At 50.1% G+C, this 22725-nt stretch overlaps 8 protein-coding genes across 8 annotated transcripts in view; 3 read left to right on the top strand and 5 right to left on the bottom strand.

The window, feature by feature from the left end:
- EPUS_01424 (uncharacterized protein) overlaps positions 1-549 on the top strand; it is a gene marked incomplete at both ends in the record, with an annotated part of 791 nt that extends 242 nt beyond the window's left edge. The window contains 2 exons of the mRNA XM_007788367.1: positions 1-64; positions 280-549. The exon at positions 1-64 is cut by the window's left edge and continues 242 nt beyond it. Of these exons, the coding sequence (XP_007786557.1) occupies positions 1-64; positions 280-549 (334 nt within the window). The remainder of the gene's footprint in view (positions 65-279) is intronic.
- Positions 550-1465: 916 nt separating this feature from the next.
- Positions 1466-2636, top strand: EPUS_01423 (uncharacterized protein; the record flags this gene model as incomplete). The annotated part of the gene is made up of 4 exons (XM_007788366.1): positions 1466-1817; positions 1879-2372; positions 2427-2491; positions 2564-2636. 4 exons carry the CDS (start codon positions 1466-1468, stop codon positions 2634-2636), a joined length of 984 nt encoding a protein of 327 aa, XP_007786556.1.
- A 2261-nt stretch (positions 2637-4897) lies between these two features.
- Positions 4898-5470, bottom strand: EPUS_01422 (uncharacterized protein; the record flags this gene model as incomplete). The annotated part of the gene is made up of 1 exon (XM_007788365.1): positions 4898-5470. The coding sequence occupies one exon, from the start codon at positions 5468-5470 to the stop codon at positions 4898-4900; it is 573 nt and encodes a 190-aa protein (XP_007786555.1).
- Positions 5471-6758: 1288 nt separating this feature from the next.
- EPUS_01421 (uncharacterized protein) lies at positions 6759-8926 on the bottom strand (the record flags this gene model as incomplete). Its single annotated transcript, XM_007788364.1, has 3 exons — positions 6759-6987; positions 7045-7300; positions 7774-8926. The coding sequence occupies 3 exons, from the start codon at positions 8924-8926 to the stop codon at positions 6759-6761; spliced, it is 1638 nt and encodes a 545-aa protein (XP_007786554.1).
- Positions 8927-9305: 379 nt separating this feature from the next.
- Positions 9306-10316, bottom strand: EPUS_01420 (uncharacterized protein; the record flags this gene model as incomplete). Its single annotated transcript, XM_007788363.1, has 1 exon — positions 9306-10316. One exon carries the CDS (start codon positions 10314-10316, stop codon positions 9306-9308), a length of 1011 nt encoding a protein of 336 aa, XP_007786553.1.
- A 1995-nt stretch (positions 10317-12311) lies between these two features.
- Positions 12312-14382, bottom strand: EPUS_01419 (uncharacterized protein; the record flags this gene model as incomplete). Its single annotated transcript, XM_007788362.1, has 2 exons — positions 12312-13942; positions 14001-14382. The coding sequence occupies 2 exons, from the start codon at positions 14380-14382 to the stop codon at positions 12312-12314; spliced, it is 2013 nt and encodes a 670-aa protein (XP_007786552.1).
- A 582-nt stretch (positions 14383-14964) lies between these two features.
- On the top strand, positions 14965-16988 carry EPUS_01418 (uncharacterized protein; the record flags this gene model as incomplete). Its single annotated transcript, XM_007788361.1, has 2 exons — positions 14965-15962; positions 16016-16988. The coding sequence occupies 2 exons, from the start codon at positions 14965-14967 to the stop codon at positions 16986-16988; spliced, it is 1971 nt and encodes a 656-aa protein (XP_007786551.1).
- Positions 16989-17047: 59 nt separating this feature from the next.
- On the bottom strand, positions 17048-20691 carry EPUS_01417 (uncharacterized protein; the record flags this gene model as incomplete). Its single annotated transcript, XM_007788360.1, has 4 exons — positions 17048-17303; positions 17479-17954; positions 19872-20458; positions 20514-20691. The coding sequence occupies 4 exons, from the start codon at positions 20689-20691 to the stop codon at positions 17048-17050; spliced, it is 1497 nt and encodes a 498-aa protein (XP_007786550.1).
- Between the last annotated feature and the right edge of the window lie 2034 nt (positions 20692-22725).

Raw genomic sequence — 22725 nt, 5'->3', positions numbered from 1 at the left:
TGGCCGCTTGGAGCGTCTCCAGGTGAAGGTCGATCAATACGAGGCTGTGCAGCTGGGAGGCCAGGTTCGTCTCCAGGTAGGATGGCCTCAGAAGGTGCACGAATAAATCCTGGTAGAGAGATGGCTGGGAAAGCTCGTGCAACTCTGCCTACACCTCAGCATACAACAACACATAGAAGAGCAACAGCAGGAGCTACTCAAGCGGTACCTTCGTCTGCACAACGCACAGCAGCCGGGCGTTTGGAATAATTAGCAGGACCAGTCAGACCGCAGCCACAGCGGCCAGCTCTCACAGCTCAAGCACCAGCAGAACGTGAAGATAGAGGTGCTAGACAACCAACAAGGGATGCAACACTGAAGGATCGAGGAGCTCAAAATCAACTTGAATTTGTTGTTGGTCTGTCTGGAGCCAAGCGTGCGCCTGCACAAGGTAGAAGCCCAGGTCGAAGTACGAGTCGTGGTAGAGCGAGTCCACCCGGAGAGGGACCGCCAGCCCGTGGTATGCGCGAAGGGCCAGCTTTCGTCGAAGAAGAAGGAACGCAGATATGAGCCCTGGGGCAGGAGGAATTCATGGCGAGCCAAGTCTCCAAACGATCACCGTCCGGTCCCAGTAAGGAGAGAGCGTCTCGAACCGAACAGTGCCATCCAAAAGGAGATGAGGTTCAAAACAATTGAAGCTTTGGAGAACACTAGGTCTGCTACGCCAGCAGTGGTAAGGGTCTCCTCTCAAGGGCAGAGTGGATGGCGTTGTGCAGGTTACTGGTGGATCAATCTCTATTTTGGAACGTGACCGTTCTACACGTTGCCGGATGACAGACTGCAGGTGCAAGCTCCGATACAGACATCCTTCAGCACATTGGAAATGCGCAATGAACCACTCTGGGCCGCGCAAGGGAGAGCAGGATAGTATGCTATCCATCAGCAATTGGGCTTTGTGTGCATAGGAGATATTGAAATAGCCCTAATAAACAGATTGCCTCAATGTGACCACATACTTATTGTGGCAGAGATGACCACAACTCTTCGAACAGCGGGACCTTGTGTCTCATGCAGCTAGCTAAATAGCAGTGGTGATCAAGTTTGGTTCGGAGGGGTAGGAAATGCTTGAGGCCAGACGGTTTCAGGCCACATTGCAACAAACTTTTCCATCTTTGTCCCCCAAACCCACACCTACTTTGGTCTTCTTGTTATCTCCAGCTGTGCTCTTGCTATAAACCTCTTCCGGGAAACAAATAGCCCACGTCTACCACTTCCACAATCCTGCTAGGGTTCAGCACGGTTTGCCAGATTACTCCACCTCTCCCACTTGTTCCATCGTGGGCTCTATTTAATTGCCACAACTACCGACATTGTCAAATATCCCACGACCAGCTCTCGAACTTTGTGACAGCTTTGGCATCTCTTTTGCTACTCGTCCCAACCCGTCGTAATAGCAGCGGGCACGATCGGACATCTATACGTCAGTATGGCGCAAATAAGAGGGACTGCGGGCTACAACCTGGGCCTCCAGAATCAATTCGGAGGCCCTTCGAGAGCCGATGCGACGAGTGACCCTAGCCCGCTCGACGCGATCAGAGAGCAGACGAGCAAAATAGAGGATTGGCTGAACAATACAGGGGAGCCCATAAAACCGTACGTTGCCCAAATACTCCATGCTGTTGTTCCAGTCAACGCGGCGGTGGCTTATGTGTGTCGGTTTCGCAGGTACTTACCAGCAATTGGGCGTTTCCTCATCGTCGTTACCTTTCTGGAAGATGCTCTACGAATCCTGACTCAATGGAATGATCAGCTGGTATATCTACACGATTTCAGACACAGTGAGTCTTCCCGGAGGCCCTGCATTCTTGCTGCTGCTCCTCGCTAATTCTTTTTCTACAGTTCCTGGTGGAATCACACATCTCTTCCTTTTGGTGAATGTGATTGCCATGGTCGTCTGCTCTACACTCGTCATCATCCGCAAATACTCCGAATATGCTGTTGCTGGTCTTTGCGGTGTTGTTGTCACACAGGCATTGGGATATGGTCTGATCTTTGACTTGAACTTTTTCCTCCGCAACCTGTCTGTGTTAGGTGGTCTGATGATGGTGCTCTCCGACAGCTGGGTCCGGAAGCGATTTGCTCCCGCCGGCCTTCCTACAATCGATGAGAAGGACAGAAAGATGTACTTTCAGCTTGGCGGGAGAGTATTGCTCATCTTCTTGTTCATTGGATTTGTTTTCTCCGGCAAGTGGTCCTTCTGGAGGGTATTGGTCAGTCTGCTTGGCCTTGTCGCATGCGTCATGGTTGTAGTGGGGTTCAAAGCAAAAGCGAGTGCTGTTATGCTGGTGGTTGTGCTGAGCATATTCAACATTCTCGTCAACAATTTTTGGACAGTAAGTTGAAAGTGTCATGTCCGAATTCGTCTGATGATTGACATTGAATTTCAGCTACACCCTCATCATCCTCACAAGGATTTCGCCAAGTATGATTTCTTTCAGATCTTGTCAATAGTGTAAGTTGCCACACTTTAAGACGACCTCCTGGATTTCTTTCTGTCAGGGACATGTATACTGACTGTCTTTAGGGGCGGACTACTTCTCCTGGTGAACATGGGGCCTGGTCAACTGAGCGTGGACGAGAAGAAGAAAGTTTACTAGAGCAGACGACTGCTAATGGTGGGAAGATTACTGGAGCCGGCGCATTAACTGCCCACCTCCTCAATCTAGTTGCAAGGCACTATTTCAGTCACAAGCTCATGCTCCTCCACGTGGTTGTTTTATGAGAGCCACACTCAGCACCCCGAGCTGATCTACATATGGAGATCTGCCTGTGGAAAATGTCAAAAGTACCTTCCTTGTGAGGACAGATGATATAAACCAATTGGAAGACGTCTTCTTTACCAAAAGTCCTACCAGTATATAAACCTGGGCCTCGCTCTAGCCTCTTTACGATGTACGTCATGTTACTCAGGTCTATAGAGAGGTTGTACAAGCTTGAATGCAAGCGGAATACCTGGTTGTGTAGCACGGTGGCTGTATCATCCAATCTATAGACTCATGTCAGGATTTACACAGAGACACATAGTCCTTTTGCTCTTAATAACTAGTCGTACTAAGTACTACGGAGCACAGATTCTGGTCTTCTCAGACTGCGCACCGAAAACTTGGACCTCTGATCACGTGCTCCTCAAATTGGAGGCTGACGCCAAGACATGGACTAGCAACCGCGCTAGCCACTAGTTCCTATCTCGCAAGTATAAGTATCTGCCTCCTCTGCCGTTCTTTAAACCTTTTTCTTTTTTCTTCTTCATACTTACCTTATTGGCGTGGCCGCGCTCATGAATGCGGTTTCACGATAGACTTGACTGTCCATTGCACATCGGGCTAGACGGGTTTATTCAGCATCCTTCGGGGTTCTGACCGGTGTATTTTTTGGCTCTTACACATCTTTTCATCAATGTTGTTGCCTGGTGCAATGGCTTGGAGAAGAGACATGTAGCACTGCATTGCGTTGCAGGATCAAGGAGACGATATGACAATCTGTAGTACTGCTTAATAGATTCTTTGTTTATGCTCATACTGGGAATCCCTATGCTAGGATTTGGTTGCTTCCCTTGACTTGGTGATAGTTCATCATCTCTCCTGGAGGAGAATCGCGTGTCTAATTATTGTACTTGAGCAGCCACCCGAAGATGCTGTTGCCAGCTGTCCATTGCAACACCTACTGGTCTAAATACCTCGCATTGACAGGTGAGCCTGGTGGTGACAGCTAACTAGATTCTGCCTTATTGAGGAAACGATTGATCATCTCAGGCAGCTCAACCGATGCTCACATTCTGATAGGTCGTAAGGCACCTGACGGCAGCCAGATAGAAGATTGTATGCCGCAGCCGAAGCTCCAAACTATCTGTCAAGTGTTCTCCTCCTGCATTTCATCTCAACACGAACAGTAGAGAAGATCAACGACTACCGAACTCGAAGCCATCCCAACAACGTTTGGATGCTCTACCGAACCCTCGTTCGCGTCTGATAAGTCTTCAAGCAAAAGCTAGATCCGCCTAGATCCCTGTGCGGGACTGCTGTCAAACTCCAAAGCGATGTCCATACTTTGGTGTCCTGCGGTCGGTGCGAGTGGACCTGGAGCCATGGATTGGAGAAGGAACAAGTCGAAGAGCAGTTTCGGACCGTAGAGGAACAGAAAAGAAAGATCTGAAATTACAACTCACTACTTATTTGCAGTTTTGTGCTGCGTCCTTCGGAATCATTCTTGGGGTTTTTTCGCGCTTCCTAGGCTGCAACGCCTCAGATGCAGCGAGCCGGGCTTCATATCATTGTCTGCCACGCTCCCAGCATGTTCTGCACGGTATGCCTATATTCAGCACCGATCCTTTTCATCAATTTATCCCCTGGCCTCCTACCTGCAACCGAGCTGATAATCATCGTCAACCATTTGGTTGCCCCTATCTCGAGGCTGATGTTCAGTACTTCGAGCAGCCGGTCCCGTCGGGACGGATGGTAAGAATCTGCCATGACAGAATGCAGAAATACACTCTTCACCTTCATGGAATCGCATTATTAGCATGGTAAGTACTGAATTGTCAAACGGGACAGGCCATACCAGGAAGAGCGGAGGCTCGGCTTGTAGAAGAAATCAAAGTCAATCCTTCCGCACCAAGGAAGACACTGGTATAGGAAGATAACGTTGGAGCTAAATGTTGGAGTTAAATGTTCATCATTAACGGCCATGGTTGTTCCAATCTAAAATCTACGAGCAAGCTTCGCAAGCTAACCTTCTCACGAAATATGCCCAGACTCAAATCAGCTTCTTTCCCGTCACCACACCCTCTGGTCCTGGAGACCACCTTGTCGAGTGGACGCGACAGCCTTCCACCCACATGGGAAAAGAACTACGCTTCCGATCAGCCGCTAGGTCTCCAAAAGCTCGGATTCGCCCGCTCCATCTCCCTGGCCAACAGGCCCTCCCTCCCCTTCTGAAAAAATCCCTTCTTCTCCCCTTCCTTCTTCCCTCCTTTTCCCTTGCTCTCATCGTTTTTCTCTATCCCCTTCCCAATCCCCTTGGCACCCCCGCTCAACCTCTCTACCCAGCCACTACTACTGCCGCCGGCGCCGGCGCCACTCTTTTTGTTCTGCACATCCTTATTCTTGGCCTTCTCCCGCTCAAAGAGCGCGGTCAGATTTTTGTGTTGTGGTGATGAAGCAGTAGCTTCGCCTAGTGCGGAGATGGTACCTTCGGCCCAGCGGTGTTGTTGCTGATGTGCATTGGCGGCGGCGGGGGTGGAGCTCGGGGTTGTAGCGACGGGCCTGCGGTTTTGGGAGTTGATACGAGGGGGTGAGGAAGAGGGTGTGATGGAATGGGGGGTATTGGAGGGAGTCACTTCTTGGGTGCTTTTGCGATCCCGCTCTGGGCTGGACACGGATACGGGTGCGTTGGTGTACATGCTGGAGGTGGGGTCGAGATGATAAGGATCCATATTTTATTTGTTGTTATTTGGTGTGGATATCGTTTGCCGATGGGAAGACGAGGAGATATAGGCTATCAACTAGGGGGGGAAATTGCACGTTTTAATTGAGGTCAGATGCAGGGATATACTTGGTCGTTTCTTCAAGAAAGATGGTGAAGATGGTTTTTAAAAAAAACTCCCCAGACGGGCAAATGACAAGATGGGTCGTTCTTATACACCCATCGAGAACCGGGATGGGCAAATAAGCGTAGAAAAGTCTAAGAAGTGGAACACTGTGCAAGCCAGGATGTTGTGTGTATCATCGAGTAGGACAGTGTCAGCATGGGAAGGATAGCAGCGACAATCACTATGCAATCAATCCCCGCCTAGGCTACAAGAAGCGGGCACTGTTCCGGTCTGGTAGTTCGAACATCAAAAACATTTTCAGACATCTGAGAGATGGCCGTTGAAGTACGGGGGAGATACTAAAAGCTTGTGTCATGAGGTGTTGCAGGTTTGAAGGGGAACAAATTCATGGCCAAGCCTTTTTTTCTTCTTCTTTCTTTCTTTTTTAGCCCCCGCAGGATTGAAACTCATCTCTTACACACACCGTTGCCTACGTAGTATGTAGGGCTTTTTAAGGATGCTGGTTCTTCAAGGATCTGCGGCGACGGGCCGAATCACTGTTTGGAGATCATACGAGTTACGCGCTGTAGATGTAGCTTTTGGCACAGCACAGCACAGCTGGGGGTACAGGGCTTTCACGAATTACGACCACTTGCAAGGCCGGGTCCGAGTTGAAGGATTTTGTCGGCAAAGCGCAAGCCACAGATCCCGGCGAGATGTTCGTTTTAGTTACCTCCTCTCAGGCAGTCGATGTTTGACATGGCCTGATTCAGCGTTGCTTGTTCAACGTTTAGTAGAACATGTCCCGGGGATATACTTTGGAGGCTAAAGGAAAGGGTTCTAGTGCTGAAGTGATGCATGATTTTACCAGGCATGAAAGACGTTAGCTTGGGGTGTGTAAGAGATGTCTGAAGAGAAACCGGCCTCTGACAAGACTGCAAGAAGGACAGAGGATAGGACAGGGATTTTCCCTGGGCTGGAACCCCGTGTAGATATCGTGGCAGTAGGAACACAAACGAGATCGTGAGCCTTTAAAGGCAATGAAGTGTCTGCGTTAAAGCTGCATTGGGAGATTGTTCGAGAGAGCAGCCACTCAACATGAGTAATTGGCTCGTTTCCCCCCTCGGCTGTAGAGACCTCCATTGCGACTTGTCAGGGTGGTATTTGCTTCCACTTCGTCCGCTTGTCCCACTCACGCCTCCACAATGTTTCCTCTCTCGCTTACGTACAGGCCGTCCAAGAACTTCCGAATATCCTTGTTTCGCACTCTGCATATTTGCTGGATATCTGCTGCCGATTGTGAAACTGCCTCCAAGCTGTTGCCGGTGAGCTCAATCTGATCCTTGACGCCCTTGGTTGCCTCCACGTCAACGCCTTTCTGCATCGTCACCCGTCGTACAATCTTCTCTCCCAAGAAATTCCTGAGCATAATCAGCAACCATAACCGGCTCAACTATGGATCCCTGATTAACCCTTACCTGATCTCAACTTCGTACAGCCCTGTGTCGTTGTTTTTTTCGATATTGACGTTGATGGGGAAATGGGCATAGACATATCGCATCTTGTATTTGTAGCCCCTAGTAACACCAATGATGAGGTTGTTGATGAGAGTCTTGACTGTTCGAAGAGTTGCAACATTCTTGCGCGAGCCGTGGTGAATTTCGATCGAGACTTCTTTTGGCGAAGGAAGCGAGAAGCAGACTGCGAGATGTGAAAGATCTTTCGTCAATTTTCCTGTAGGTATCATGAATTAGCAGAAGACCAGGAATGTTTCCACAACCGTGATCTCTCTTGTAGACTAGAATATTTTGGTAGACGGGTGGGAGAGAAAACGATTTACCTCGAGGACCCTCAACTGTGACCAAGCGCGACCTGATGTGTATCTTAACCCCTTCAGGGATGGCAAGCATCTCCTGGGAATATATGTAGAGCATCTTGACGGCGTTATGGTACCGTATAAAGGAGTTTCGAGGTTGACTTTGTTCAATGTACCTTACAATACTGCGGGCGTGATATTGACCGAGTTGTGTCGGCGCTAGCACCAAATTAAGATATTAGGGTTGCGGCAGCAAACGCCAAGATTTCAAGCTCAGGAGCACAAGACTTAGCCATGATTGAAATCACATCTTTCAAAAGATATAAAACAGGGTATCATTGTCATCTAATCGCTTGACTGGACGCAAGGTAGTTCGCAAAGCTTTCCTTACCAGTGCTGCCTTTCCCTTCAGCATCCTTCAGAGCTGCCTTGTATCTAGACGACAAATCATCATCACTCTTCTCGTCGTCCATCTCATCGGGATACTGATCTGCATCGTTCAGATCTTCATCGTCTTCATCAACATCTGGCTCGTGTGTGGCCGCCGGTTTTCTTCGCGCAGCAGAGACATTAAGATCGTGCATAACCTTGGTCAACTCCTGTTCTTTAGTCGCTACCTTTTCTTCTTCTCTCTGCTTCCTCCGTTTGTCCAGCTCTGGTTTGTAGTCTCGGTTGAACTCCTTTCGCTTCTCTTCAACAGCCTCAAAAAATGCGTCGACTCCATCACCGGTCGTGCTGCTCACTGCCACCATGCTTAGGTGGCTGTAAAACTCATCCAACACCAAGCTCATACTATTCAGCAAAGAACTCATATAGCCGCTACCGCCACCAGCGCCTTCTCCGCCGAAGACACCCTTTGCTTCTTCTTCGCGGAGTGCATCTTGAAATTTCTCAAAGTCCGTCATCCAATCCTTTGCAAAGCCTGCATCCTGCACATCTGTCTTATTGAAGACAAGAATCATGGGGAGCTTTGTTTTGTAGAGGATGGAGCAGGCGTAGAGCATATTGGACATGAAAGTAGAGGTTGAGGAGGTTCGAGGAGTATCGATTATGTAGGCGATGACAGTTGGGAAAGATGAGGCCAGAGATTCAAGTATGATGCTGCCGGAGGCTGACCAGACAAATACCTCAATCTGGCCAGGTGTGTCGATCAGAAAGTGATGGGGAGGTCGAGTCTTCGAATCTGGTGGAATGCGGGATCGTTTTTCCATAAGCGCCAATATCTGGTCCACCTTTGTAGCGAAAAGGTTAAGAGATGTGAGGATTCCACCATTCGGTCCAAGATGGTACTGCTTCATCACTTCTTTATAGTTTATGCTGTCCCTGATGTCAATGTTCGCCTCGAAAGGTACTGAAAACACTGCGGGGTCTAGATTGAGAACGTATGGAGGCTGCTTCTTCGAGTGTAGATGTGCGTTGATGCGTTGCATGAAGGTCGTCTTGCCTGAACCTGGGAGTTTGGTAAGGAGTGAATCGAAATGGATAAAATCAGATAACTCACCCGCCATTCCAACGCACACCACAGCCACCGGCAGATCAGCCATGTTTCTAGGTGTGATGGCTGTATCCTCAAAAGATTATTACGAGTAGACTTATGCCATGACAGCGCGACTTGCGGAAAAATAGCTGTTTAGGCTCAGGTATAAGTGGAGTGTTCGGAGATACAGCTAAAGACTGCGGGGAACAGAGTAAAAACAGCATGCAGACTAAATGACTATAGTTAGATTTACCGCAATAAGCGCTTTTGCGGGAAAATCCGCGACTCGCCATAAAGGTGTACGATATCTATTCGCATACGACGAGTTAGACTTATTTGAATTGAGATCAGAGTATTTCTAGAGACAGACTCCCTTTCAGGAGTCATGGAAGGAACACCAACGACGCACCAGAAATTGCAGGTAAGATTGCAAGACATTGTCTTACTCACGAAGTCACAGTAGCACAAATCTCAAGAATACTCTCAAAGTCCTCGCGTGGCGTCCTTCCCAGGCCACATTCCGAGGCCACTCCAGCGATATTAAGGTGGACTGCCTCTGCGGCCTCAAGCCTCTTCTTCGTCCCGCTTTCATCATTTGCGTGAACTAGTCCTAAGTAAAGCTTCGAGTCACCGAGTTCCAAATTCTGCATCGGTTTGAAGTACCCCTCATCCACCCTGTCTTTGGGTACCGGAATATGGAAGTATTCAATTGGATGACTAGGCTGGATTATCTTTGAGATCTCATTTGCCAGTTCGACCATTAAACCACTGTCATCCGGTTGGACGAAATGCGTATGCCCCATGTCGCCGTAGCAGAGGTGATAGCCCATCTCGACGCCTAGATCCACGGCGGCAGCGAGGCGGGTCAAGCGGTCCAGTATGCCAGCTTTCACGGGTGTGAAGTACGGTTTCCAGTACTTGTCCTGAAGGCGGTGCCGGTTGTACTCAAGCATCGCGATTTCGATTGGGATGTCCCATTGGATCGTAAGATCAGATGCAGGAATATGGTCTTGAATCCGTCGGAGAGCGCTCAACAGCCGCTGCTCGTACAATGGCTCGACTTGTGCGCATACTCTGTCGTCCTCTACGAGTCCACGCACAACACAGAGCGGTGTCGGAAGCGATACTTGAAACCGTACTCCTGCTGGGATCGTCCCAGAGTCTCTCAGCTCACAAAAGGTAGCATACGAGACAATGGCTTGATCGTCGTATCCAGTGGGCTTGATGTCCTCAAGGGTGTACTGCTTGGCTGCGCTCTCTGCAGTAGGCTGGCCGCCCCGGCGTGGCTGCAGTATTGTGATAGGAAATGTCGGCCTTTGCCAGGAAATGAAGTTGCTCCGATTGCCAATTTCGCCGTCTGGAATGCAGCGCAGTTGATTTGGAAGGGCGCGAATGGTTTGGGTGAAGAAATCCGATGTGGAGTCAACGCGGCTGCTTCCTATGAGGAGAACCCACATTGCTTGTGCTGCGTGGATTTGATAAGTATCTCACCAGCTTCCGCACAGCGCTGAGGCCTGAGGCTGTGGAAAAGCTGCTCCTCTCGGCGGACTACTACGCAATAGGCTTGGAGAATGGTCCACATGTTGCTATTACAGGAGGAGGCATAAGTTTCCCTAGCATGGCGCTAGAAAGGCCTTGTAGAGTTATAACGCCAGGTATCAGCACCTTGCCGTATCAAGGACAAGGTGCCTAGATACTGCCCAGTTAGGATTAGTTTTTTGTTTAATCCCAGCATCAGCAGGAATGACCGTACAAGATCACAGGGCTATCTGTATCCATCGTGTTTGAAGTGGCAAATACTAGCGCCGTGCTAGGAATACTTTGTTAGGTACCGTAGTACATACTACGGTAGGAGGCATAAATAATGTTAGTTCGCTTTAGTACTTTTGTCATTTAACACGTATCTTACAGATACCCCTGCTGCACTTGTACAAATTCAACACGTTCAACGCGTTCAGCCTCTTTTACTATTATTCTATCTCTTTCTGCATAATTCGCTAAATTTCGATATATATTTATGGATTCTATAGAGTTTATCAGGCTATCTCCTTCTAGAGCTACTTGAATCAATGCCAGCAAGGTGCCAGGCAGTCATTGATGCACTTGATTCTGAGCGAAATAGACTAGTCCTAATCAGGTGAATGTGTGGCGTTCTATCTTGGCATTTACAAGTTGCTACTAGGGCGAACTAACATTATTTATGCCTCCTACCGTAGTATTGCAGGATCAACAGCTTTCGGCTAGTACCACACTAGTAGCGTGAAATGTCGAGATCTTTGTGGCTTAGCCTGTGCACTATCAGAGAAGCTACGTAGTACTAGCCGTGACCCAATGGGTGGGGTCCGTATGAGCGTTTGCCTTTCCGCTTCGTTCGCACCGAGCCGAGTCCCAAAGTAACCACATTGGTTGGTGAATCGCCACACTAAAATTACGCAAAATACATGCAAACAAAATTTGCCGCACCTAGCAATCCACTGTGCACAAATCGAGATCTGCACATTCCTTCCAATACTCCACTTCACTACTTGTATACCTACTTAGCTCTTATATACCGTTCTCCTTCCCTGCATCTTCCATGACAGGTCCTCTCTAAATCCCATGTTCTTTTCCCCACCTTCACCCCCAATTCTCGCTTCAGTACGCAGAACCAATAGCCTTCAAATTCACATCCTCAGCATTGTAAACCCGAGGCACAACCTCTGAATTGACATGGCCACCAACAGATCAGCAAACCGCTTTGTTCAAGAGTTCAAGAAGAGACGCTGCACGGAAGTGCGACTAGTCAAGTGAGGGTACGGAATATGACCTTACCGGCCTCGGACTCGGCTTTCGGTTCTGCGACTGGAGCGGCGAGGCTGAGGGCCGCAAGGCTGAGCATCAAGAGGGTGAGGAGCTTGGATTGCATGGCTTCTATCGCTGCGTGTTGGGTGGTCTTTTTAGAGGTGAGGGGGAGGGTAGGCGAAAATGGGAATGGAGAGCAAGTTTTTCTTGGGAAGGATGATGGTTGTTGCGTGGTCAGTCGTAAGCGATGCTGTGTTGGGCTCTGGTAAGAGAAGGTCATTGATAAGCACTCGCGCTCCAGGCTTGAGTACGGGGATCAAGTGGCGAAGTATTTGGATGGCATATGCATCATTTTAAGTTAAGAGTTATTATTCTAGAAGCAGCTCGTTCGGGTCAGTTATTGAATAGCCTTACTAGGCACATACAAAATTCATGACGTCTTGACGCCACATTTATGGTGCCTTACGGAGTACGGATAATCTGTACATCTGGGTGCAAAGGGTGCTGAGTCTGGTAATGTAGAAACAGTGCTTTCAATGTCCTTTGAGCTCGTGCTAGACGGAGTTGACAGCAAGCTGGTTGCCCTACCAGTTGATCACGCTGGACAGTATAAGCACGACAAAGCTACTACACTGTGTCTTTTATTCTATCCCGTCAACCCATCCCTCATCTCATAAGATTGTGATGATTTGGGGTTCCGACTGCCAGAACGGCATTCTGCCATCGGGCTGCCCACTTGGTGATGAGTCAACGCTGACGTATCCGATTCGTCTGTAAAGTGCTTCACAATGATCTTTCTCCAGCTCTAGGGCCAAAGCCGCTGCCCTATGGTCGTCGCTATATAACAGGAGACAAAAGAACACTGCCACATTATCGGGGTAGGAAGCCAACGTATCAAATGAAACTCGACCGATTGGTCTTCCATCCAGCGCGAATATGGATGGTCCAAAACTAAACATGTCGTCTGATAGTTCCAGTGCTTCATAATGAACTTGGATGAGTCGACCCAGGATTTTCAATCTCGCATCTAAAATATCGCCGTATGGATTAAGCCCGCTTGCAAGCCTGTGAGCCACGTCAACCAGTTGACAGGAGCTGTCACGCATTTTCACTTCCGCAATACTAAGACTTCGAAAGAATACTTCGCCCTTTATGCGCGCCCACGACCAGGATGGCAGTGACATACATATGACGTCATGGCTTGGTTGCGTCAAATACCATGCTATGCCCGCAATGAGGTCTTCCTTCCATATTCCTGCAATATAGGTACACCCCGTTTTGGCCTGAAATGCCTTCGCAATGCCGGATATTGCGGGCAATTTGTCGGTATGAAAGGTTAGGTCCCGACGGGTATACTGCCTGACCACCTTATACCACTGTATGAAGCTTCTTGCGGTTACTCCAACTTGCCCGGACTGTTGGTCATATTGTGCATGTGTTCTCCCGGAAGAAAATGGATAAGCGGCATCAAAAACCACGGACGCTTTAAAATCCAAATGTAGGCGTAAACCATCGGTCGCAACATCACAGTGCTTGCCGTCCTGGCGGAAGGTGGTCTCAGCGCATTCCCAGTACAGTTGTTGACGTCCAAAATAAAGAATACGTGGTGAGAGAAGTCGCTCTTGGAGGACCCAGCCGCGCCTGTCTAAAGGTGCATCCTGGAGTCGCTCAGCTTGAAAGGATGGGGACCGGATATACATGGAGCCTGTGATAGAACAGTCGGAAGAAAAATATTTCACGAGGCAGGGCGGTGGCTCCGCTTCCCTTGGAATGAAGCAGCCACCCTCAGCATTTAAGGCGCCTCTTGCAGCGATGTTGATAAAGCCGAAAGTATAGGTGTCTCCCATAACTGCCGATTCTTTCTCCCAATCCGTCTGCGAGTCCTGCAGAATGCAAAGAGAATCTATCCATATGTACCGGATACCAAACCTCCGCGTGATAATTACTGCTTCTCGAAAAGTTCTTGGTAATGATGCAAGGGGAATCGATCGTTTTCTTTCCTCGAGCGTAAGGGTGGTGGTGGTGAGAGGTACCATACCACCCCAGCAGTGGCTCAATGTAATATATAAGCCTTTTCTTTCATCGGACTCAAGTAGATATGGGTCAATTGACCCATCTGAAGGTCCAACGTCAATGATTCGGGTGGGAAGTGATGGTTTCGTGATGCCATTGGGGCAGATGGTGTGGTTGGTTAGACAATCTTTCAGCCATTTCCACGCTAATTGGAAATCGTCCTCAGAGTTGCCAGCAGTTCTGGGTAGCTGCCTACCAGTTATTCCACCCAGCCACGCGGCGGGATCGTCTTCACAGTATCTATCAGTAAGTGAGATTGCAAGCATCAGGAGTACCCTAGTCGTTACCTGGATAAGCGTACAAATCAACCACTCCATCCAGTGCAAGCTGATGATCGGGATGCATGGTCGGATCCACGGTGGTATTTTCGTCTTCGTCTCCAGCTTCGAATGAACTCGACAGCGAGGGTATCTCGCCTGTGGTAATAACATGTATTCGGTCAAGACTGCGGTCAGCTCCGCCCCAGGCCACGAGCGAGATCTGCCGGCCAGGGTAGCGCTCTGAAACATGGGAGAGGGCGATACGGTTATGATGTGGTCCCTTCCCCACCCCTCGTTCAAGAGCCGCCCAGAAGAAACTACAGAGCCGGCAGCCGGCTTCAGCGGACCTTTTTAGAGCGAGGTAGCTGGGCTGGTGGCATTGCATTCGATCGAGGTTAGGGCCGCGCATTCTACACAGCGAGATAGACTCGCAGAGAGGACAGAGAGACATCGCAAAGCTGTTTTCAGCTTACCTGAACATCTTCGATTCGTTTACTCGGTATGCTATCCTGCCAGCCGAGAAGATCGGCCGTAGTCCAACAAGACTAATATCAGACCGCAAAGCTAGATATTTCGATGCGAGCGGCGCAGTCTGTAGCCTGACGAGCCTCGGGAATGGCCAGTTAGGCGGTATGATGATGATCATTTTAAATAGCCTGATCCGGTTTAAACACCCTTTGCACTTAACTAGATGCGGAGTACGGAGTAGCCTATTATTGCCAAGAATTCTAGATTACTGGTGCCAGTGTGAGTACCACTGTATCCGCAGCAAGCGCCATAACCGCAATCTTGATGGTGTCAAGGTCCACCCTGGACATTGTGATTAAGGCAATGCCATTTGGCGATACACTTTTAATCAACGATCAGCTGGCGTAACGTTGGGTCAAGAAGTTGGATATCGGTTTATGCTTCTTTCTCACTTTGGTCGGAGTTGCAGACATCTCAGGGATGACAAACTGTTCAATATGCAAACAAGCTCACTGCATAAAAGATGACGCTCGAAGACTTCGAGAAGGATCTAGCTGCAAGCAAAAGCCAGGATCGCAGCACCAAACATGAGCACAAGGATCGTCAGAAAGCCCGATCCGAGCACAGACACCGTCACCGACACCATCAATCATCAAGGCGCAGGGACCCTGGGCATGACGAAGGAGATGAACACAGACGTAAAAGAAGGAGGCGGTCACACGATGGCGATGGAGATGATCATAGGCGACGGCATACTCATGAGCACCGGCATCATACGCGAGAGGCTTTGGGTCGGAATCGAGATTCTCCGCCGGAAGGGACAACACCATCACCAACCAATGAGTTAAAGCGCGACTCATGGATGGAAGCGCCCACGGCGCTCGATATCGACTATGTCCAGAGCCGCAAGCCACCGCCATCTCCTCCGAAGCCGACCTCGCTGGGCACCGGTTTTGAACTCAAAATTCATGAGAAGGAGCTGAATCATCATTTGCGAGATCTACATAATACCACACCACAGGGTGACGCTCCGGAAGAACCTACCCAGCATGAAGTCAGCTACACCTTTGGCGATGCTGGATCGCAATGGCGGATGACCAAGTTGAAGCAAACCTATCGGCAAGCAGATGATTCAGGGCGAACAGTCAAGGATGTTGCGCTAGAGCGCTATGGTGACCTTCGGGAATTTGACGACGCTCGAGAAGAAGAAATTGAGCTGGAGCGGCGTCGAACATATGGAGCCGACTACGTTGGCAAGGAAAAGCCAAGCGGGGAGTTGTTCCGGGAGAGGAAGATGGCTGAAGGCATCAGACGGTCTCCAGAACCAAAGGTTCCAAGGAACGGCAGCCAACCACCAGAACAAGGCACAGTATCGCCAACGGGCAAGCCGCAAACACACACCGAACCTCTGAGCCAGACGTCACTCAACAAGCTGAAAGCTCAACTCCTCAAAGCCCAATTGCGAAAAGACCCTCAAGCCGCAAAGCTTGAAGAAGAATGCAACCTTGCAGTAGCTACAAAGTCCAACAACGCAGCAGACGTTGTCGTCCTCGGCGCAATGGACAATCCGCCAGCAACCGCCGCGGCCGTGAACGGGGCCAGCTCGAAGAAAACGAGGACATGACCATCGAGGACATGGTACGCGAAGAGCGCCGGACACGCCACCAAACCGGAGGCGAAAGCCAGCGCTTCGCCGAACGCATCGCCAAGGACGGCGGATACTCGAACGAGCTCGAATACATGGACGACAACGCCAGCAAGCTCGCCAAACGCGTGCAAAAATCCGAACTCAACCTCCGCAACACCACCATCTCGGAATTCCAAAAGATGAACCGCATTCTCGACACCTGCCCGCTCTGCCACCACGAAGACACGCACACGCCACCCCTCGCCCCCGTCGTGTCCCTGGCCACACGCACCTACATTACCCTGCCCACCGAGCCCGAAGTCTCACCCGGAGGCGCATGCATCATCCCCATCCAGCACCGCACCAACCTCCTAGAATGCGACGACGACGAATGGGAAGAGATGCGCAACTTCATGAAATCCCTCACGCGCCTCTACCACGACCGGGGGTGGGATGTCATCTTCTACGAAAACGCGGCGCACGCGCAGCAGCGCAAACGCCACGCGAGCATGGAGGCGGTGCCGTTGCCGCGGAGCGCGGGCGCGACGGCGCCGGCCTTCTTCCGCGAGGCGTTGCTGAGCAGCGAGGCCGAGTGGTCCCAGCACCGGAAGATCATCGATACGCTGAAGCGGAGTCGCGACGGGTTGGGGAAGCTGGCTTTCCGGCGCAGCTTGGTCAAGGAGATGCCGTATTTTCATGTGTGGTTTGAGTTGGACGGCGGCATGGGCCACGTGGTGGAGGATCCGGCCAAGTGGCCCAAGGGGGATCTGTTCGCGAGGGAGGTGGTCGCCGGCATGGTGGATGCGGATCCCGCGGTGGTGAGGAGGCAGGGGAGGTGGAGTAGGGAGGATGGGAGGGTGGAGGGGTTCAAGAAGAGGTGGAGGAGGTTTGATTGGACGAGGGTTTTGGTGGAGGCGTGAAGCCCCGGGTTCTCTCCCACATACGGTGCCTATATCGGCCCTCTAGCTCAGGGTTGTGCTTATCGATTGAAGCACCTTGCCCATACCCACTGCAGCCAGCTCTGTCTGGGCTGTTGTTGAGCGGTCATTCCTCCTTCAAGCTCTCCTGAACGCTTGCGTATTGAATACTCCTGACCTGGGTCCGAGTATTGATCTTCGCCATCCCCATCTGCCTTCCCTGCTGACACGGACCCATCTTCCCCCTCCTTGTCCACCGTGACCGCCTCAATCGACCGCAACGTCAAGCTGAAATCGCCTTCTTGCGTGCCGAAGAAACTGTCGGATCGAAAAGCGGGTCAGCGGATGAGTTCCTGGTTTCCAGGAATAGAACGTGTGAAGAGGTCTAGCTAGAAGACGGGCAGTATAGGACACTGAAGCGATGGACGGTGAAAGAGCGTGGAAGAGAAGGAGCGGGTTGGGGAAAAGGAGGAAAAGGAGGGGGGGGTTCTACCTCCTCGTCATCAAGCTCACCCTCCTAATATTCTCCAGATTAATTGGCTTCTCCACATCCTTCACCTCCCTCCCTCTATACGTTGGCTTGAAGTCCTTCCAGGGTATATACAACACCCCAGCTCTACCTCCCTTTCGTCTTCCCTTCCCATCCACCACCCCCTCCTCCTCCTCCTCCTCCTCTTCTTCAGCCTTCCTCTCCGGCACCTTGAAATCAACCTCCCAATTCACACTCGCCCGCTCCCTCCCGCTCTCTGGATCGGGATCCAACAGCTCGTCCTTGAGGATGAAGGTGTACATCTTCTCGTCTCCGTCTTCGATGCTTAAGTTGATTCCATCGTAGGCGGATAGATCCCAGGTGGTGGTGGCTGAGGTGGTGCGCTGGGAGGCGAATCCGGCGCCGCCGAGGGCTGTGATGTCGAGGTGGCCGTGGAATTCGGCGAGGGCGGTGTCGGTTGGGATCGGTGTTAGGTAGGACTTGGCACGTGAGTTTGTGGTCTGCGGGAGGGGAGGAGGGGTTGGTGTTGGGGTTTGGGGGAAGGGGAAGGTGATTTAAAAATAGGCATTGGAATAAGAATAGGGAGAGCAAGAGGGAGATGGTGGGAAGGGGTAGCTCGAAGGTTTTGGTCTCGCATGGATTTAAGCCTGTGAGAATCGACATGAAATGAGGACGTGATTGCCGGGAGAGGTAGAAGACGTGATGACTGTCCGTCAATTATACATTGTATAGAAGGACAAATGGATGACAAGAATGCTTTTTACAAGAAGATGTATCCTGCCTACCTGTGACTTTCCCCCCCGGACTCGATCATCACTCGCCGTCCACTCACTGGCGTTCCACTTCCTACACGCAAGCTTCCCGTCAGTACTGGTTATCACCACCACCGCATTCACAACCGAGGGAGGTGCATGTGTCAAGGAAATCAATCAACACCCAACCGGGAGAGGCAGACAGATCACCGCCAAAAAGCAACTTGCGCTTGGTGCCCATCCCGTAGGCGCCAGTTACGCCTGATGCGAACCCTTCTTGTGAGGTATGATGTTGATGACCGCTTTCGATGCCTGCTGCAATCTGGTCAGTTGGGCTACAAGGAGTCAGGCACCGTCGGATAGTGAAGAGTGAATTTAGAAATTTCCATACTAGAGAAGGCCAACCCAACTTACTTACCAGGAGAAGGGGTAGCTAAGATGACAGCTATTCTGTCAAATGACCACCATACCAGTATGATAAGAGAAGCATATTTGGACCATAATGTGACCATATTTTTAGTAATATAGGTTGTGGATTATAAGATTTGACTGGATCATGGACGACTAAGCTGCGGTATCCTCTCTAAGTTATCTTACGGTTAGACTTAGTCCAAGCGCACTTTGATGGCTCCCCTAACATTATTTTGAGAGGGTCTCTTCTCTTCCTGCCAAGTACTAGTGTTGTCTCAGTGGGTCAATTTAGTGGATGGCTGCCGACGCTAGAGTGAGGAGCCAATTTTCTACGACCTTTCAGGGAATGCGGTTAGACCGCCCACTAAGACTTAGTTACCGTCTTAGGTCGGAGCTAAAGAAGAGTCTAAAATTTGAGACAAGTACTAAGTATTGTAGGAGGACTGCCAAGCATTTATATCTCCTTAGGCGGCAGTTACAAGTCTCAGGTAAGAAGGAATCTGGGCTAGCAAAGTGGTGTCTCGTCCCCGGCTGGGAATAAGGTACAGCTGACACTTCACAAATTGCGTATGATATCCTACAGCTCACGGGTGGGTTATCGAGATCTAAACAGGGGTGAACTGGAAGCGTTACGAATTTGAAGGATCGATTTTGGAATGTCATGTTGTACAGCTAGGAGATCTTTCCATCTGAACTCCTACTCCGACGACCGAGAAGGGGTTTATGAAAATGAAAATGAAAATGATCAAAGAGTGCAATGACTAGGTCCAAAGGATTGACTTGTAGCTGCCTTCTCCTTGCTCAACATTCCCTTGACCCACAAGCGTATGTTCCTGCTTGTCGGGTAAGCTTTGATCGATGGATGATGCTGGCTGATTCCCTGTCCTCCCGAGTACGTTCCGTGTGGTTGTTGTAGAACGCCCCGAGTGAAGTGTCTTGAGTTAAGGATATCGAGCGTCTTCAGGAGGTGGTGAAAGCGGCAGTTCTCCTTTTGACGAACCATAGGAGAACCTCAAGGAAGAATGTGGGGATGAGGAAAGTGGACTCTGTCGATGATATATGGGGTCAGCTTTTCGTTTTGACTGCTTTTGACCGATGGAGAATGACTTGAAGGATTGCTCAAAGAAAGAAATATAGAGAATGGCCGGTCTGTGATTTTTGTGATTTTTTTTCTCTTTGGGAAATCAATCAAGAGGAAGGATAGTTTTGACGAAAGAAAGGAGGGTGGTTTACTGAAGTAGTCGAAGCGGAATAGGCTTGAGAGGTCGACACCTGAGTATTGCCGTATTGTCCTGTAGAATCCATGCCACATAGAGGTCCAGCGTCTTGAGGATAGCGATCTACCTGACTTGTAGGAGTAATTGGTGTAATGGGGTGTCCGGTAGTAGTCGTCCCGGTTGATCCGTGACCGATATACTGCCCTTGATTTATGGAGCTGGGATATGGCACATTCATAGGCCGCATCTCTGTATAGGCGGTGTTCTGAGGGAAAGACGCGTAGCCAGCTGAAACAGGTTGAGGGTACCCAGGATACATGAAGGAAGTCGGCATTTGTGCCATCGGTTGCTTCAAGTACGCCTCACTTCCTGCCGGGAACTGAGGGTCATACGCTGATCCGTACTGCTGGCCAAATGGATCTTGGTACGTAGACATCTGCGAATGAGGCGCAAAGCTTGTATTGAGAGATGCACCAGTCGACGAGCTTCTGTCTCGGGTTTCTGGGCTCGACAGCAGCGGCGCATTGGTTGTTGGAGGGGATGAGGAAGCTGCACGTCTTTCATATTCTCCTGCTCGGTCCAGTTTCTGCTTCATCTTCTGGCCTGACAGAACTAGTCAGCAAGAGGGTCTTCCGATGGATTTCACTGATTGACTCACGATAGTTGCGTTGAGCGATTCTATTTTGGACTCTCCTTCTTTCTGCTAAGTCCGTCATCTTCGTCCAGTCCTCACTCGGTTTGGCATTGGCGCATGTAGCACTGCTACTCTTTGAATAGGAAGCACGAGTGACATTTGACATGTTGTACTGAGGATCGGTGAAATAGGTGTTGTCCATATTTGATAATCACAAGTGTGGTCTTCGAGTATTGCCTCTAAGTCACAGTCACAGTAGCAAAGCTGGACTAAACGATTCTTTGCAATGTTCGGTGCCATCATGTCAGTTCATCTGGACACGAGTATATATTGACATCAATGACTACCACTACTAGGGCGGGAAGAAGGACCAAGCTTTGTCGTGGCCGTTGTAAAGCTGCAGAGCCCCCCGCAGCGTAACATTGATTTCAGATGGAAGATAGACATCCGAACAGTGCCATGTTGGCCCAACGGCCGTGACGGTGTTAGCGTAGAATAGTTGACGGTATTCTCAGAGGAGCGGGCGGAGGCCGTAAGATTTTAGCGCAAGCACTAAAATACCCGCCTGCAGGTCCAAATCAAGAACAACAGATGGGCCTTTAGCTCTAAACGAAATAGTCGCAGAAGTGCCCGTGCACCAGCCACCACCACAGCATCATCCATGTTCCTGCATGCTCGAACTGTTTTCGGCAATTGGAGCACTGACTGATGCTGAAACGTGCTCTTCCTTGTGCGTATTGCAGCAAATGGAGGTGAGGAAAGCTAGGCCAGATGGAAGCTAGGGATTCTGAGGCATCCTCACCATCGCAAAACACGAACATACCACTTGGTTGGCTCTTGAACAGGGTAGCGTGACTTCTATCTACTTCACCACATGGCGCAAATGTCGAGCTTTCCAAATATCAGAAGTAGCTCGCCGAAGCATATACCTGCTAAGTGTATGAAACTTCTATCAACTGTTTCAATTGCCCTAGCTCTACATCATGCTCGAGTTACACAATTGTGAAGCTTGATTCCCCTGACAGCGCCAATGCTACTGTTCCTCTCGTCAGTTCCCAAGTCACTAACTCTAACGGGTAGGCCTCCGTATTACTTCGTACACGTGTCAAGGCGAGAGGCTCTCATCGGGACCCCAAAGCTCGCATCGCCGCCTATCTGAAGGACTTCAGTAGTACTATCTAGAAATCCGCTAGGCCTTCCCGCAGACAAACAACCTAGTAAATGGATCTCGTACCCAACCCATATGAGAAAGGTTCTATACGTATAAGCCTGCTCGGCACGGTAGTCATCCGAATGCAGGTGCATCTGCCCCATGAGGCTGAGCTAATGGTGGGATTGAACCCTGCCTCAAGCACAATTAGCTCGCGGACCGTCCCCTACTGCTGTGGCCTATTACCTACATAGTAAGTGGCTTGTGCGTACGCGCAATTGGCCCTAAAACGAGCTTAAGATTGTGCATCAGCGCTATCTCGGATCTTAGGATTCCCTTAGCTGGACGCTAATGTATAGCCGCCGTTTGACTGCGCCCCAAACACTTGTAGTTGTGGCTGGTCTGAAAGGTTGGACACCAGTAGTAGCTACGATGCCGGTACTCGAATACTCCAGTACCATGTCAGGGAGAATCGAAGATGACGGGCCGCTCATCTCGCGTCTCCTGCTCAGGTCCGCGGCTGTTCCGTGGCTTTCGTCTGCATGTCTACGTTTTACCAGCTGTAGCTTGCCAAGTATCGTTGATGGTTCAGTCCCATTACCGATTCAGCATGGATAGTCATCAACATGATCGTTCAGCCACATACCCCACTGACATTTAAATTCTCCGGGATAGGAGAGCCAGTCAGCCAGCTACCTAGCAGACTCAACAAGGTATGAATGAAACAACACAACCACTTCCGCGTGGGACCAGATAAGACATCCCTAATCATTGATAGTAAGCCATAACTACTTCGCATAGAAGCTTGATCTCAGCCGAGCTGACCCGAGAGTTTAGCATTCTCCCTCATCTTCTCGCTGTGTTTTCTGAAAACCTTAGCGTAAACACTGACGAGCAGAACATGAAACGAATCAGCACCAGGTGTAAGAGCCTTCACGGAGAAGAGACAATGTTTCGTGTCCAAGCAGGGCTGACAAAGAAGACTAGAACATGTCGAGATCATCAGGCCTCCCCCCCTCCTTCGTCATCAGTCACTTTCGAATTCGCTGCTAGCAACCTGACCACAGCAAGAGAGACCTTGTCCTT

The sequence above is a fragment of the Endocarpon pusillum genome (genome assembly GCF_000464535.1).
Source record: "Endocarpon pusillum Z07020 unplaced genomic scaffold C716229, whole genome shotgun sequence".
Lineage (NCBI taxonomy): Eukaryota > Fungi > Ascomycota > Eurotiomycetes > Verrucariales > Verrucariaceae > Endocarpon > Endocarpon pusillum.
This window is presented reverse-complemented; position numbering and strand designations above follow the sequence as displayed.